At 38.9% G+C, this 18,013-nt stretch overlaps 1 protein-coding gene and 1 long non-coding RNA gene across 2 annotated transcripts in view; one reads left to right on the plus strand and one right to left on the minus strand.

The window, feature by feature from the left end:
- The window catches only part of LOC309862264, a 50,038-nt gene that overhangs the window by 22,546 nt on the left and 9,479 nt on the right, over nucleotides 1–18,013 (plus strand). The gene's annotated exons all lie outside the window — the stretch shown is intronic.
- On the minus strand, nucleotides 891–9,435 carry GAPT (GRB2 binding adaptor protein, transmembrane). The gene is made up of 2 exons (XM_082725949.1): nucleotides 8,716–9,435; nucleotides 891–5,730 (listed from the first exon to the last, which is right to left on the minus strand). The coding sequence occupies exon 2, from the start codon at nucleotides 5,717–5,719 to the stop codon at nucleotides 4,859–4,861; it is 861 nt and encodes a 286-aa protein (XP_082582075.1). The 5' UTR covers nucleotides 5,720–5,730; nucleotides 8,716–9,435; the 3' UTR covers nucleotides 891–4,858.

Here is an 18,013-nt window from a genome sequence, read left to right on the forward strand (position 1 = left end):
AATATAATTAAGGGCAGCAGTCAAGGAAATAGAAAATTTATGAACAATAAAGAAAATCAGTAAAACCACTTAAAAATAGAAAACACAAACTACCAATATCAAGAATGAGGAGATGATACCATTGCATGCAGATATTAGGAAGATAATATGGGGATGTTATAAATAGTTTAATAAATTCAAAAACTTAGAAAAAAATGGACACATTTCTTGAAATATCAACTACCTGAGTTCATTTAAGAATAGACAACTTAATATTCCTATCTCAATCAAAGAAATTGAATTTGTATTTTTGAATCTTCTCACAAAGTTTCAGGCTCATAGAGCCTCACCAAAGAAAACTCTTAGGGAAGAAATACCAATTCTGTACAAACTCTTTGTTGTTGTTTTTTTTTTAAGATTTTATTTATTTATTTGACAGACAGATCACAAGTAGGCAGAGAGGCAGGCAGGAAGAGAGAAGAGAAAGCAGGCCCTCCTCGGAGCAGAGAGCGGGATGTAGGGCTCGATCCCAGGACCCTGGGATCATGACCTGATCCGAAGGCAGAGGCTTTAACCCACTGAGCCACCCAGGCACCCCTCTGTACAAACTCTTCCAGAGAATTCTATGAGGTGAGCATCACTCTGATGCCAACACTCGATTAGATGACCATATTTCACTCACTTCTTTAGATAGTGGGGCTTAGCCTCCTCCTTCAAATCCAAACAGCAGACTTCTGATGTCTTTAAGGAGCCTCCTTCTACCTGGAAGCTTCTTATTCTTGCTCCAGGGCAGAGAAAGCAGGTGATGATTATAATCTAGTACATAATACCTTAACTATGGTCAATGACTCTTAACCTCCAGATATAAAAGCAGTTATCCTCATGTCTTAACAGTAACAAAAGTAGCCAAGTTGATTCTCTGACATATTTTATTATTCACCAAACAGCAAAAACAAAACAAAAGTCAAAATATCATTTTAATGTTGTTCAATAGCTTGCCCGTCGTTGATGAAAACTCATCAACTATGTGAAGTGAAATGTTTCAAGCTGAAGGCTGCAGCAAGCTGAAGAAGCCAGGTGCTCGATGTAGGCCATGCAGTCTTACAGAGATTAGTTGTAAGTCATAGGATATGAAGATGCTTACATCTCCAGAGTACGCAGCAAAGCTACACTCATATTTGATGTTCCTGTCTCCTTTCCTGCATCCCTGACCTCCTTCCTCTTTTAATTGTGGTACAAGTGGTCACTTTTGCTAATAATATAACACAAGCTGCTACTCTCAGTAGATGCAGACAGATTTTATTATCTTTACCTCTCAAGGACATTTTTGCTTTTGGGATTTTAAGAAGGCAGAGAAATATTGGAATAAAGGATGCAAGGAGCTGATAAAAATTTGAAGGAGACAGAGAGGAGACGAGAGAAGAAGGAGGGAATGTTGGGGTGGGTGATGTGAAGAAGCGAGGGAGGAATGGGACATGAGAGAAAGAAGAGAAGAGGGAATCAAAACCGGCGGGATGACGAAGAATGGAGAGTATGCACAGTAAAAAGAGAAGGTGAACGACATCCTCTTTTATTCCCCTTTGCCCACCGCCACCAAAAACTGCTAGTAAGGAGGGACACCTGCATGGCTCAATGAGTTAAGCCTCTGCCTTTGGCTCAGGTTATGGTCTCAGGGTTCTGGGAGGGAGCCCCACGTCGAACCCCACATCGAGCCCTGCATTGGGCTCTCTGCTCAGCAGGAAGCCTGCTTTCCCCTCTCTCTGTCTGCCTCTCTGCCCACTTGTTATCTCTCTCCTCTCTGTCAAATAAATAAATAAAATCTTAAAAAGAAAAAAAAAAAGAACTGCTAGGGAAAGTAGGAAGAGATTTCAACTGATAAAAAACTTACAATTCATTCAAAAAATAAGTCAGGATAGAAACTGGGTAAAAGATCATAGACTAAATACTTCCTCTACATAGACTTTTACTAGCTTTTCTGGCCAAAGAGAATAAACAAGTATCAAATATTCATCCTACCTCTAGAAAGTGAACTATAATGTATGTGTCAATATATCATTTGTTTCACAATATCAACCACCATTCTCAGAGATCATAAGAATTCATGGCACTCCCCACTGGCCATTCTTTCTCAGGCTCCTTTGCTAGATTCTCCTCACTGATCTACCACTGAAATATTGCAATCTGAGGGGGGACTCCTGGATTCCTCTCCTCTTCTCTTGGTTCTCTACTCTTTGTTCCATGCGATCCCATAAATTCTACTCCTGTAGATACAACCTATATGCTTACGATCTCAATAGTACATATCCAGCTAGGAGCTCTCCTCCAGAATCCAAATGTGTATCTACCACTGCACACTGGATATTTCCACTTGAGTCTCAGGGCATGTCAGAATAAACATGTCCAAAATTGATTTTGCCCCTTTGGTAGTAGGTTGACTCACCTAACTTCTATTTACAACTTCCTTTTCCCTTGTCTCCTTTCCTATGAGGCCATCAAAGGTCACAATTCAATTTCCCATCCACTCCAATACCTGGTGGTTTCCATGGATCCGTGTAACTCAGTTCTGGCCAATGACACATAAATAGATTATCTCCTGATATTGTCTTTTCCTTTCATCCTTCTTGAGGATCAGAACACATATACAAGGCTTGCAGCTTCCACAATTACTTGGTGATCATGAGGTAATACAAACGAGGCTAAAAGTTACAGCACTAAGGATGGCAGAGAAGAAACACAGAAAGAACATGCATCTCTGATGGTACCATTAGCCTAGTTCACTAGCCCTTAAATGACTCACTTCAGTGTCCACGTTATTTGAAATAAATGAAGGTGTACTTGTCTAAAACAATGTAGTCTCATTTTCTGTTACTGGCAGCCCAAGTCATTCCTGACACAGCCTCCAAAACTGTTTCGTCTCTGTCTTTCTCATCTCATTGAAATGCTTTATAATTGCCCCTGATGCTCCAGCTAGAAATAAGATGGGTCTTCTAGATTTCTCTGTTTCCCACAACTCCTCAATCCTAACCCTACCCTATCGAACACACAGAGTGAGTCCATCATTAAGTCCTGTGGCCGTTCTTCCAAAGACTAGGGCTGCACTGTCAATGGCTTTCCTAGCACTCAGCTTCCCCAGGCCAGATCAAATGGGGAAGCTTTTCACATGCTGGTACCGTCCCTGCTCATCTCAAATTTGCATGGTTAACTCCTTTTAGCCTCAAGACCCAGCTAAGTGTGTCCTCAGAGAGGCCTCGTTTGACCATCCTATTAAAATTCTTTAGAATTTAATACAGAGAATTAACAAAAAGGTCTTATTTGACTGAGAAGATGAAAGAGGACTACAGAGACAGTGAGAGCAGGAGATGGCCCCTGCACCTGGGCCTGGGATCTGGAGCTCTGACATTCCCATTTGTCTCCATCTCTACCTCAGGCACTTGGAGGAGGCTCTGTGGAGCTTGCTTCTCAGATTCCAAGGAGAGGGGAGATTCCAGTACCTGGGTGGTACTGGCACCTCTGGGTGCAATCAAGCCCTTTCTGGGAATGCTGGAAAAAACTAGGAACTGCAAACAACTCGCAATGCCAGGGTAAAATGCATGGCAATGGTACCCACTGGAGCAACAAGGAGAGTGAGGAAGAGCAAGTCCTTTTGGGTTCCTCTCATCTACCCATCTTCCACACTGCTTCCTATGAATAGAGCTTAATATGGACCCACTTTGCAAAGGACAAATGCAGAGCCTCAGCCTGAAGGATTCAGAGCAGCATATAAAAGGCTGAGTTCAGGGGTAAGATATGATACCTAGCTTAATAAGTAGCACAGTATTTGTTTATTTATTTTCCTTTCTCCCTTGCTAGACAATACGTGTTCAGGACCTACCTATGCCTTTCTTTTTACTGTTACTTACTTTTTACTGTTTTACTCCCAGACTAAAAGTAGATAGAAGGTACTCCGAAAATATTTCTTTAGTGGATGAATTTATTGGATTTTTCTCAAAACTAGTGAGCAAAGTGTACAATTTAATTCTTTGTCAATTGAATAGTACCAAATGCCTCATATGATGGTCTAGGCAGTTGAGTTAAATATGAAGATGAGGCCCTTCCTTGTTATTTAGCAAGGAATTTAAGACTTTCTCATACGACATTAAATCATAAAATGCCACAGAAAGCATTCACATGTTTAAATGCCCAGAGAATTAAACAGGCAGCAAAGTCCACAGGAGATGAGAAAAGGAAAATATAAAGGTAGGTTTGGAATAACTCAGAAGACTTGTGGAAGAAACTGCCACCTGAGGCAGGCTTGAAAGGGGGCAGACAAGCAAAGTTAAGGAAGATGGATGAGTCTGGCAGGTTTTCAGATGTTTCTGATGAAAGCAGAGAAGTGAGAAATTACTAGAAGTCACTGAAAAAGTGAACTCGAATCAAGTGTGGAAAATAGCAGGTTCTGGAGTTAGAATTATAAGCAGTATGTTTTTTGCAAAGAGGAGCCATTGAGAAGTTTTAAGCGAAGGAGTGGTGTGGCACTGGGAATATTTTCTGAATGTAAATTTGGCAGTGTCACAGGAACTGACTGAATAGGTAGCATCTGGAGCCAGAAAGACGAGTTAGAAGACTGACATAATCTTGAGCCAGAAAGAGATGGTGGAGATAGAAATAAGAGAGAAAGGGAACATGTAACATTTAGAAGGAAGAATCAATATCACATAACACAGAATTAATCTAGGAAAAGTTAGTGAAGAGAATTTAACCTGCAGCAATTCACCAAAGGATCAGAGGATGGAGATAGATCACTGAGTTTCATCCAAAGAACATGATTAACAATGATATCCGTGAAATAAAAGTCCCAGTGAATATCCTCTGATAATAAACCCAGTATTTTCAAAAGTTATTATGAATCTGGAAGAATATATATGTCTTCATCTTGAGAGTCTTCAAAAGTACTAAGTTTCTGGAAGTTATAATATTGAGGTGACATCTCATTTCCATAGATATGCTCCTCAAAATTGGTCTGCCAAGTGTTCTCATACAGTTCTTTATCAGTTACCTCTTTATGTTTGGGAGCACCACTTTCCACATTTTCATAGTTGCCATGCGTGTTAGTCCCTCTTCCAGAAGATCTGCAGTGCTTGTTCTGAACTGAGATTTTAGGTCTTGAGCTGATAGTGAGGAAACTTGAGAGTGTTTTAGTATTGTCTTTTCTCCTGCTGCTTCTCCTTTGCAAGACCCTTGGTAAGGGAAAATGCACCGGGTTACCATGTTTCCAGCACCAAACACACCCAATTCCACAGATTAACAAGAGGAAAAGAAGGGAAATTCCTATAGAAGTGGCCACTGGTGTATTTCCACAGCTTTTTAACATTTCTGCACAAGCAGTGTTGTTTCGTGGTATGGGGGAGCCCTTAATGAATTCACAGGTGCAGACAAATGTAATTCCTCTTAGGGTGGAGTTTAAAAATAATCCTGGAAGCTCTTTTTGACATTTCTTTTTCAGATGTGGAAGAACATCATTTGGCAAAGTCCTGATACAATGAGAGGAGAGATTGAATAAACGTAGCCTTGGACGATCCTTCTCGTTGTATGTAATGCTTTCTGCATTACAGTCCTCAATGTATAATTGCACTGTGTCGGGGGGGATTTTAATTGACTTCACCTCACTTTCTATCAGTGAATCACAAGACAAAGCAAAAATGAGTGGAAGATAATGGCAGAGCAGACAACTCAAGAAAGAGAAGGTTGGACGATCTGCCATCCACACACCTCCTATAAATTAAAAAACAAATTAATTGCATATTTATTACATAGCATAATAAAACATCTGTCAATATCTGCCAATATATTAAGCACTGTCATTTAGTGAGTTCCTGACTCAAAAGAGAATATAGTACTAGCTGTTGTGAGAAAAGAAAAAGAGAAGAACTTCTACCTGCTCAAACCTGAGTAGTTTTATTGGATTTTGACAATAATGTTAATAATTTTCAAGTGAAAGACAATGATTTGAATGCAATAAGAGAAAGGGAGAGGATTATACCTGCGAAATAATTTCCATTATTTATCACCTTCTCTGTGAGGCCTTTTCCTTAATCACTCCTTCCTCTGTATTCCCCTATAAATGAGGCCATTCTCTATTATAGCATTACAGCTTAAGTTATAGCAAATTGTGTGTCTTCCCACCTGGTTAAATGGTGGGCAGGGATCAGGTCTTTTCACTGTATATTCCTAGAGAATAGCACAGTACCTAGTGTAGGAAAGAAATTCAGTTGACATTTAATTAAATAAGGGAGTCAAGAAACAAATGACTCCAAATCTTAGCATTTAATTGCTTAAGTCATTTAAAACTTAAGATACATCTTCTAAAGGGTATAGGTGTTTTGTTTTGTTTTAAGATTTTATTTATTTATTTGAGAGAGAGAGAGAGATAGTGAGAGAGACAAGTGGGAGTGAGGGGAAGAGGGAGAAGCAGACTCCCCACTGAGCAGGGAGCCTGATGCAAAGCTCATTCCTAGGACCCTGGGATCATGACCTGAGCTGAAGGCAGATGCTTAAGCAACTGAGCCACCCATGCACCCCTAAAGGATATAGTTCATACTTAAAAGAAGAAAAGAGCTCTTTGACCTACCACAAAATATCTAAAACAAACTTTGAATGGCTTTCTATAACTAGTGTTCTCACAATTTGCAGAAAACAACTTTTCAATTAAGATATTTTCAGAATGTTTTCTGCCAAGGCTTTAAAATGGCAAAGAGATAAAAAATGAAAAGTATTCAACCAGATTGAATGTTGTATTATGATTTTATCAACAAAACGTTATTACTGTATGTTTTCAGCCTAGACACAGAAACAGTTACATCTAATACCATTTTCACTGTTGTTGTTTCTAGTTTTATTGAGATATATAATTGATACATAATTGATATATAATTGATATATAATATTGTAATCAGTTCAAATTATAGCATAATTTGACATATGAATACATATGTGAAATACAACATGATACATATTGTGAAATGATGGCCACACTAAATTTAGCTGATGACCATCACCTCACATAGTATAACTTTTTTCTTCTCATAATAATTTTTAAGATCTACTCTCTTAGCATCCTTCAAATACACAATACAGTGTTGTTAACTATAGTCATCCAAAATTGTTAACAGTGCTTGTGGGATGATTATCACCATCTATTGAATTTCACCATTGATAATATTTAGTTAAGAGCTTATTTTGGATCACCTTCTAAACACTTCCACATGGATTATCTCATTTATCCTACAGATGCCGTATGAATTAGATACTACTGTAATGCCTATTTTAGAGAAGAGTAAGAAGAGGATTAAAGAATTTAACTTCTTGAATAACTAAGAAGCAAATGAATCAAGAGTCAAGTAAAATTTGCCTCAAAATACTATTCTTAACCAAAACTCCATAAATGGCTACGAAGAGCATCTATTGCTAAACTTTTATAGCTTGATTTGCTCTGAGCTTCTTGAGGGACGGAGCTCTTAGTTATTTTTATATTACCAAAACCAGTACTAGACAAAGAAGAGCTACTTTCTTAAATATTTGTTAGTAAATGGAGCAAACAGCATTAGGATAACAATGGCAACAATAAGCAGGGAAAAAGTAACCCTACAAAGCTGAGTCCTGATTTTAGTGAGTGTTCACACCTGAAAGTGAACTTTTCTAAATTTTTTCAAGGTTGGACTACATCAATGTGAAAATTTTCAGTTTGGCATTTCACACAAAACACCGAATTACATATGAAATGCAGTTAACTTTTATAAAATTTATTTGATAAAACTGTATGGACAGACATCCTAGATCTAGACGTCTTTGGAACCTTTCTAGGTTCCCTCCTTTATAAAGACCAGATACAATGCTGGGTCCAAAGGCAAATATTTGGTAAATGACTTTAACCTTTAAGACCTCATTTCCTTTCTAAAAGATAAGAACTGATTGTAGGGATATAAATTATGGTATAAGTGATTACTCATTTAAGTAAAAATTTGGTAGCACATTTGAACTGACTTTCAAATATAGATTAAAATTAATCACCTTTTAAAAATTCTAAGCTTGCAACAAAATGGGAATGCTGACTATTACTGAAGATTAGGTAATAAATTGCCCTCACCATTTCCAAGATGAGAATTTATTTTTACCATCTATGTTGTGCTATGTGGAAAATTCAGAACATTCCAAATAGGAAAACTGTCAAAGAAGTATTTACTGAGATAAATACAAGAAGACTTTTTAAAAGAGAAGAAATACATCCTTTTTATGCTCTAAAACAACTTAATAGGAAAAAAATCTGAGAGGCAAAATGGAAAGACCTACTAGAATGGAACTCATATGTTAAACAAGAGCCCTTCAAAGCTGGCTTAACACCCCAATTAGTCTCGTTTTGCCCAATCTGCAAGTAGGCTATTTCTGTTTTGGAAAACAGTTCCAACACGCTATCTAACAATTATTCATTTGTCTTTAAATCACAAATGATTGATAGACTTCTGGAATCTTCAAAGGCAGAATACTGCCCATTTGGAAACAAGACAATAGCAAAGCCTAATCTTAACGGTAAGCATATACACTGGTAGAGACAGATTAACATCACCCTCAGTTTGTAAACTGATTATTGCCACCGAAGGCCACCTAAAAACTATGGTAACATAAAGTCATTATTTAAAATGAACTTGTTCCTTATAGTTTATTATCAGCCATTAAAATGCCTTAAATCAGGTTCTCACCTACCTTGAGACTGCTGAGCCAAACTCTCCTCTACTCTTTTGGTTAAATCTGCTTTAGTGTTCCTCTTTTTAGTGTTCCTCTTCTTTACCCCCTCCTTCAGATTATTTCATACTTGCAAAGTTTCCTGGTTGCAGAGGAAGTTCTTATCAGATGTACCGGAATTAAGATAAATGGCATGAGTTTTTGAAAAAGGAAGTCCAGCCCTTTATCCTTGTCAATAATTCTCCAGCTACATCAGAGAATGATACCTGGAGCCCAGATGCTTCTTTATTTGCATAATATTTGCAGTCCTCACTTCAGAATCAATAAAAGTCATTTCATTTGCACTTAAAATCTTTTAAGAAGAAAGATTTTGAAATGTAATTACATGGAAGTCTTGTTTGTTTGTTTGCTTATAGGATTGTTAAAACAGTCTTCATTTAAAATACTGTGTCTTAGTGCCACAGGTTATGTTTCCACTTAAAAAGCTAGTGTCCAAATTTTGGTTCAGAAAATGTTAATATTCCTTTACGCTGGTAAAACAGTAATCTCCCAAAGTAGATTCAACTTGATGTGTGACATTTCTGTGATCTTCTAGTAGGTAGAAAGGAAAATGGTTTCACTTTGTTTAATAACAGAGGCCAGCATATTCTGGGCATTCGCTAGGTCTTCTAAACACTTTGTGTACTACTTGGTAAATACCGACAACAACCAGTGGGAGAGGGTTGCGATTCATCCGATTTTATAGGGGAGTAAATGGAAGCAGAGGGGTAACATAATCCCTGCCCAGTGTGGTCTGGCAGTGTGCCTCCAGCACCTGTGTGCTAAACCACTTCACTTGCTTGTCTCACTTGGGTGATTGAGAGGTTTCCAGCATAGAACCCTTATTTAACAGCATTGCTCAGAGACCAACTCCACAGAGTTAAAAAAAGAACAGAAAAGGCTGAATTTAAAAAAATGAGATCATAGAGCAATGGAAAGTTTGCCTTTTAAACTGTATTGGAACTTTTCAACCCCAGGGGATTTTTCAACCCCCAGGGGATTTTCTTTAAATCAATGAATTAAAAGATAATATTTCATTACTGAAACACCAACCAGACTTTAGAAGAACAAGACTGTCAATATGGGTTGGGCGTGGATATTCTGCCAGGCATTGTGCTGAGTAATGGGATGCAATAATGAACAAACTCCTTTGCAGCACCTAAAGCCTACTGGAAGGCTGCTGTACGCACAGATCGTTTCAGATCAAGGAGGTAAGGGGTAAGAAAGGCATAGTTATACACAGAGGACAGTCGGAATAAGGAACAGAGGCATCCAGTTGAGAATGGTCAGGGAACACAGGACCTGAGCTAATAAGCCTCATGGAATAAAAAGGAGTTAATCAAGGCAGAATAGAAGGGTTCCAGGCTAAACCCTGGAATGAAGGAGGTTATGAAGTGCTGTGAGGAATGAACCATAAAATATAGTACCCTACTGCTATTCCATTCTAAGCTGCAAAATCTGCCCCCTTGGAAAACGTGTCATGCCTACAGAGAAAAGCGCTGTTTACGGTTCACTGGGCAACTTCGAAATGTTAGACTATGGTCCAGGGCTTAAAAACAAACAAACAAACAAACAGAAAACAAAACAAAAAACTGATAATGAAAGAGAAACAAAAAGGCTCAAGAGTTTTACTCCTAGGTATATGAAGGCCACTTCTGTTTATAACTGCTTTAATTCAGAATTTCTCAAAACTCTAGAAACATTTGGAAGTTCCCTCAACAATTCAACGGTGAATAGAACATGATAAATCCATGTAGTTGGACACCACATACGGCAATAAGAAATCCGAAATACTGATACATTTCAACAGCATAGATGGGTCTCACAGACATAATATAGACTTTAAAAAGCTATGGACAAAAGAGTACCAACTGTAAGGTTCCATTTTCAAATCATGGAAAGGTTGTTTATGAACACGTGATGGTAGAGTTCAGAAATACAGGGATTACTACAGACTGGAAAGTGCATGAGGGAGTCTTCCTGGATGCCAGAAATGTTCTGTATCTTGATCTTTGTGGTGGTTATGTGTAACCATTCATCAAGCTCTCCCTTTAAGAATTGTGCTCTATATGTAGATTGTCTTAATTAAAATAAATTGGGAATGAATAAAAAGACAATTTTTTTTTAAAGTCAGCAAAGTGGGGGCACCTGCACGGCTCAGTTGGTTAAGCATCCAACTCTTGATTTCAGCTTGGGTCATGATTTCAGAGTCATGAGATTGAGCCTCACATCAGGCTCTGTGCTTAGTGCAGAGTCTGCTTGAGATTCTCTCTCCCTTTCCCTCTAGCCCCTTTCTACCCCCACACATCTGGAGGAACTCTCTCTAAAAAATAAATAAATAGATCTTTAAAGAAATGAAATGAAAATTATAAAAAGTTGAGATAGAAATTTTTTTATTTTTTAATATTTTATTTATTTGACAGAGAAAGAGAGAGAGAGAGAGAGAGAGATCACAAGTAGGCAGAGAGGCAGGCAGGGTGGGGGGTGGGGAAGCAGGCTCCCTGATGAGCAGAGAGCCCGATGCGGAGCTTGATCCCAGGACCCTGAGATCATGACCTGAGCCAAAGGCAGAGGTTTAACCCACTGAGTCACCCAGGCACCCCAAGATTTTTTTTTAACTGTTTCAGATGACCACCTTCTTTGGTAAACTGGTCTCCTAATTTGGATGGAGAAACAATAGGCAGACTTTGACCTGCATGAATTCTAAGTTTATCTAGAGTTTCTTAAGTCTGGACATTGGCAAGGCTGGTGGTAAGAAAGAGGGGAGTTATTAATGAATCTTGAGCTTCAGCACAAAGTAGGGAATTTCTATTTTCTGAGCTTATGAATATGGTCTTTCATTGGTACACCTTGTCTTAAAGATGTGGCACTGGAAAATCATGTTCAACCTAAAATTATATAGGTGTAAAGCAATTTTATCTAAAAGAAATAATTCTAGCATCTTGGGCAAATAATACAACTTCTTGGTCTTGCTTTCTTCATTCACAGGACAACAATGGATTGGGTGATCCCTGACCTCTCTTCAAATCCTACTAAGTACATATGAACAATATAAATAGTTGTCGCATTCAGAAGAGGGTTTTTGAAACTGCTTTTTATATGCAGTATACACTTCTCTTTTTAGTGTCACTCCCTCTTTTCATCATAAGTCTTTCCTAATTGCTACACAGATCAGATAGCATCACTTGAAGTTTGCTTCAACTTCAGTTGAATAACACTCCTTCCTCCCCCAGTGTTTTCCCCTTTTATTCCTTCAGATGAAGACAAATGGACACTAGGGAACTTGAGCAATCATTCAACATGAAAAAATTTAAAAATCTTTTTGCATCTTCATGAATAAAATGGAAAGTCTTGCCATTTGCAAGAGCGTGGATGGAACTGGAGGGTGAAATAAGTGCTAAGTGAAATAAGTCCATCAGAGAAAGACAATTATCATATGATCTCACTCATACGTGGAATTTAAGAAGCAAAACAGAGGATCATGGGGAAGGGAAGGAAAAATAAAACAAGATGAAATCAGAGATAGAGACAAACCATAAGAGACTTGTAATCATAGGAAACCAACTGAGGGCTGCTGGAGTTAAGGGGTTGGGGGATGTGGTAACTGGGCGATGGACATTAAGGAAGGAAGGTATGATGTAATGAATAATATGTGCTGTATAAGACTGATGAATCACTGAACCCTACCTCTAAAACTAAGAATATACTATATGTTTATTAACTGAATTTAAATAAAAATTAAAAATAAATTACACAAGGCAATTGAAAAAAAATCCTTTGCATTAAGACCCCGAATGATCTCCGTTCTACACTGATGCTGAGTGAGAAATTAGGGGAAGCAGAGAACAGTAAATACTTTAGGTTCACTCCCCCTACTTGCCCCTACTTGCCACCCCAACTGGGATGCTGTCTTATATAACTCCATTCCTACGAGGAGTACTAGGAGGTGAATAAAACAATAAAACAAATACTATGGGAGTGGGTGGAGCTAGCCACCAGTCTAAAAGGGCCCTGATAAGCAGGTCTCCTTTTTTCCCTCTGCAAGAAATAGACCTCAGAGTGGAGTCTTTTGGGTTTTCCACATATAGTATCATATCATCTGCGAAGAGTGATAATTTGACTTCTTCTTTGCCAATTTGGATGCCTTTAATTTCCTTTTGTTGTCTGATTGCTGAGGCTAGGACCTCTAGTACTATGTTGAATAGCAGTGGTGATAATGGACATCCCTGCCGTGTTCCTGACCTTAGTGGAAAAGCTTTCAGTTTTTCTCCATTGAGAATGATATTTGCGATGGGTTTTTCATAGATGGCTTTGATGATATTGAGGTATGTGCCCTCTATCCCTACACTTTGAAGAGTTTTGATCAGGAAGGGATGCTGTACTTTGTCAAATGCTTTTTCAGCATCTATTGAGAGTATCATATGGTTCTTGTTCTTTCTTTTATTGATGTGTTGTATCACATTGACTGATTTGCGGATGTTGAACCAACCTTGCAGCCCTGGAATAAATCCCACTTGGTCGTGGTGAATAATCTTTTTAATGTACTGTTGAATCCTATTGGCTAGTATTTTGTTGAGTATTTTCGCATCTGTGTTCATCAAGGATATCGGTCTATAGCTCTCTTTTTTGGTGGGATCCTTGTCTGGTTTTGGGATCAAGGTGATGCTGGCCTCATAAAATGAGTTTGGAAGTTTTCCTTCCATTTCTATTTTTTGGAACAGTTTCAGGAGAATAGGAATTAGTTCTTCTTTAAATGTTTGGTAGAATTCCCCCGGGAAGCCATCTGGCCCTGGGCTTTTGTTTGTTTGGAGATTTTTAATGACTGTTTCAATCTCCTTACTGGTTATGGGTCTGTTCAGGCTTTCAATTTCTTCCTGGTTCAGTTGTGGTAGTTTATATGTTTCTAGGAATGCATCCATTTCTTCCAGATTGTCAAATTTATTGCCGTAGAGTTGCTCATAGTATGTTCTTATAATAGTTTGTATTTCTTTGGTGTTAGTTGTGATCTCTCCTCTTTCATTCATGATTTTATTTATTTGGGTCCTTTCTCTTTTCTTTCTGATAAGTCGAGCCAGGGGTTTATCAATTTTATTAATTCTTTCAAAGAACCAGCTCCTACTTTCGTTGATTTTTTCTATTGTTTTTTTGGTTTCTATTTCATTGATTTCTGCTAGAACTTATACAGGAATTCAGTAAAGTGTCAGGATATAAAATCAATGCACAGAAATCAGTTGCATTTCTCTACACCAACAGCAAGACAGAAGAAAGAGATATTAAGGAGTCAATCCCATTTACAATTGCATCCAAAACCATAAGATACCTAGGAATAAACCTAACCAAAGAGACACAGAATCTATACTCAGAAAACTATAAAGTACTCATGAAAGAAATTGAGGAAGACACAAAGAAATGGAAAAATGTTCCATGCTCCTGGATTGGAAGAATAAATATTGTGAAAATGTCTATGCTACCTAAAGCAATCTACACATTTAATGCAATTCCTATCAAAGTACCATCCATCTTTTTCAAAGAAATGGAACAAATAATGCTAAAATTTATATGGAACCAGAAAAGACCTCGAATAGCCAAAGGGATATTGAAAAAGAAAGCCAACGTTGGTGGCATCACAATTCCGGACTTCAAGCTCTATTACAAAGCTGTCATCATCAAGACAGCATGGTACTGGCACAAAAACAGACACATAGATCAATGGAATAGAATAGAGAGCCCAGAAATAGACCCTCAAATCTATGGTCAACTCATCTTCGACAAAGCAGGAAAGAATGTCCAATGGAAAAAAGACAGCCTCTTCAATAAATGGTGCTGGGAAAATTGGACAGCCACATGCAGAAAAATGAAATTGGACCATTTCCTTACACCACACACAAAAATAGACTCAAAATGGATGAAGGACCTCAATGTGCGAAAGGAATCCATCAAAATCCTTGAGGAGAACACAGGCAGCAACCTCTTCGACCTCTGCCGCAGCAACATCTTCCTAGGAACAACGCAAAAGGCAAGGGAAGCAAGGGAAAAAATGAACTATTGGGATTTCATCAAGATCAAAAGCTTTTGCACAGCAAAGGAAACAGTTAACAAAATCAAAAGACAACTGACAGAATGGGAGAAGATATTTGCAAACGACATATCAGATAAAGGACTAGTGTCCAGAATCTATAAAGAACTTAGCAAACTCAACACCCAAAGAACAAATAATCCAATCAAGAAATGGGCAGAGGACATGAACAGACATTTCTGCAAAGAAGACATCCAGATGGCCAACAGACACATGAAAAAGTGCTCCATATCACTCGGCATCAGGGAAATACAAATCAAAACCACAATGAGATATCACCTCACACCAGTCAGAATGGCTAAAATCAACAAGTCAGGAAATGACAGATGCTGGCGAGGATGTGGAGAAAGGGGAACCCTCCTACACTGTTGGTGGGAATGCAAGCTGGTGCAGCCACTCTGGAAAACAGCATGGAGGTTCCTCAGAATGTTGAAAATTGAACTGCCCTATGACCCAGCAATTGCACTATTGGGTATTTACCCTAAAGATACAAATGTAGTGATCCAAAGGGGCACATGCACCCGAATGTTTATAGCAGCAATGTCCACAATAGCCAAACTATGGAAAGAACCTAGATGTCCATCCACAGATGAATGGATCAAGAAGATGTGGTATATATACACAATGGAATACTATGCAGCCATCAAAAGAAATGAAATCTTGCCATTTGCGACAACATGGATGGAACTAGAGCGTATCATGCTTAGCGAAATAAGTCAAGCAGAGAAAGACAACTATCATATGATCTCCCTGATATGAGGAAGTGGTGATGCAACATGGAGGCTTAAGTGGGTAGGAGAAGAATCAATGAAACAAGATGGGATTGGGAGGGAGACAAACCATAAGTGACTCTTAATCTCACAAAACAAACTGAGGGCTGCTGGGGGGAGGGGGTTTGGGAGAAGGGGGTGGGATTATGGACATTGGGGAGGGTATGTGCTTTGGTGAGTGCTGTGAAGTGTGTAAACCTGGTGATTCACAGACCTGTACCCCTGGGGATAAAAATATATGTTTATAAAAAAAAAAAAAAAAAAAAAGAAAGGACAAATACCCAACTTTTGTAGCAGCATGGACGAAACTGGAAGAGATTATTATGCTGAGTGAAATAAGTCAAGCAGAGAGAGTCAATTATCATATGGTTTCACTTATTTGTGGAGCATAACAAATAGCACGGAGGACATGGGGAGTTAGAGAGGAGAAGGGAGTTGGGGGAAATTGGAAGGGGAGGTGAACCATGAGAGACTATGGACTCTGAAAAACAATCTGAGGATTTTGAAGGGGTGGGGGGTGGGAGTTTGGGGTACTAGGTGGTGGGTATTATAAAGGGCACGAATTGCATGGAGCACTGGGTGTGGTGAAAAATAATGAATACTGTTATGCTGAAAATAAAAAATAAATTATAAAAAAAAAAAAAAAAAAAAAAAAGAAATAGACCTCAGATGCCAATTCAGCTTCAGATGACCACTGAACATTCACCCAGAAAGTAACAGCTGAAGGGTGTGGGGCAAAAGGGGTTGATGGCCTCAAATAAACCCAGTAATGCTCCAGCCACACCCATTTCTCTACAAAAAATTTCCTGTGCTTACTTATACACATGTTCACAAGAGAACAGGCTAAAGTCATGCTGTTCTTTTTTCTCTTAGGAAACATATCTCCCGTCACAATATATTCCTTTTATTGGTTAATTTACCAAAATTTTAAGACTATCTTCTTTTTGTCTTCCCAGTCTACCCCATTGCTGACATTATGAACTAGCTTGGGCCAGTCATTCTACCACAGAGAGTCTCAATTTCCTCATTTGAAAAATGGATTTGAATGGATCATCAGTTCTTATTTCTAGCCATTCGCTAAAATCCTCAGGAGCTTTTCAAAATACTGATGCTGGGGTTCCAGTCCAAAGGAGTTAAAGCAAAATATCTGAGGGTGTAACTAACTAAAACCTTAGTAGTTTTTGAGAGTTCCTCAGGTATTTAAAAGTCCCCAGCAAGCCAGTATGGAGGGCAGGCCTTTCCTGAGCTAATATACTAGGGCTCTGCTGAATAACCTTGAGGCACCTGGGGAGGGGGAATGGGGATCGATAAGCCTGGTGGTGGATACTAAGGAGGGCACATGCTGCATGGAGCACTGGATGTGGTGCATAAACAATGAATTCTGGAACACTGAAAAATTTTTTAAAAAAATGGAACTCAAGAGATAGTGTTGCAAGAAAAGGTAAAAAAGTCTCCAAAGTGTTCAAAGTTCATCAGAGAAATACATGTTATTAAAAGCTCCTGAGGGGGCGCCTGGGTGGCTTAGTGGGTTAAGCCGCTGCCTTCGGCTCAGGTCATGATCTCAGAGTCCTGGGATCGAGTCCCGCATCGGGCTCTCTGCTCAGCGGAGAGCCTGCTTCCCTCTCTCTCTCTGCCTGCCTCTCCATCTACTTGTGATTTCTCTCTGTCAAATAAATAAATAAAATCTTTAAAAAAAAAAAAAAAAAAAAAAAAAAAGCTCCTGAGGAATCTGGCTAAGATAGTTCATGCTAACTGCACACTCAAGCATACACCCCACTGCCCCCCAGACCCCTTCTGCAGGTTTTCTTTTTGAATTCTCATAAAAAGCATAAAGATGGGTTTTACACACTAATTTGAAGGTGAGGAAACGGGCATTGAGGCACGAACGACCTGCCTGCCATCATATGAACTGTGCCAGAGTCTGTATTCAAACTCAGACTGTGTACCTGGAATCTAGAGCTGGTGCTTTTCACTTCTGCAGGACTATGAAGTGCTCTCTGACTCTTTCTTTCTTTTCTTTTTTTTCTTTCTTTCTTCCTTTCTTTCTTTCTTAAGATTTTATTTATTTGACAGAGAGAGAGAGAAAGAGCACAAGTAGGCAAAGTGACAGGCAGAGGGAGAAGCAGACTTCCCACTGAAAAGAGAGTCCAATGTGGGGCTTGATCTCGGGACCCTGGGACCATGACCCAAGCCCAAGGCAGACGCTTAGCCAACTGAGCCACCCAGGCGCCCCTCTATTACTTTTTAACTATGTCACCAAATTCCTGAGAAGTTCCAGATTAAAATCTGCCTTATTCCAAGTGGTATACTTGAATCCCTATCTATTTCTGAATATTTGACCTGGGCTTTATAGAGGTGTGGCCCTGCTGGTGGCAGTAAGTCTGATGGCTGGGGGGAGTTTTGCTTTGGTTCTAGTGAAGTACAGAGGTTCTTA

Source organism: Mustela nivalis (genome assembly GCF_964662115.1).
Source record: "Mustela nivalis genome assembly, chromosome: 3".
NCBI lineage: Eukaryota > Metazoa > Chordata > Mammalia > Carnivora > Mustelidae > Mustela > Mustela nivalis.

Bases quoted from the DNA above. Each gene is read 5' to 3' on its own strand.
- GAPT (XM_082725949.1), bottom strand. From the start codon at position 5,719: ATGGCAGATCGTCCAACCTTCTCTTTCTTGAGTTGTCTGCTCTGCCAT.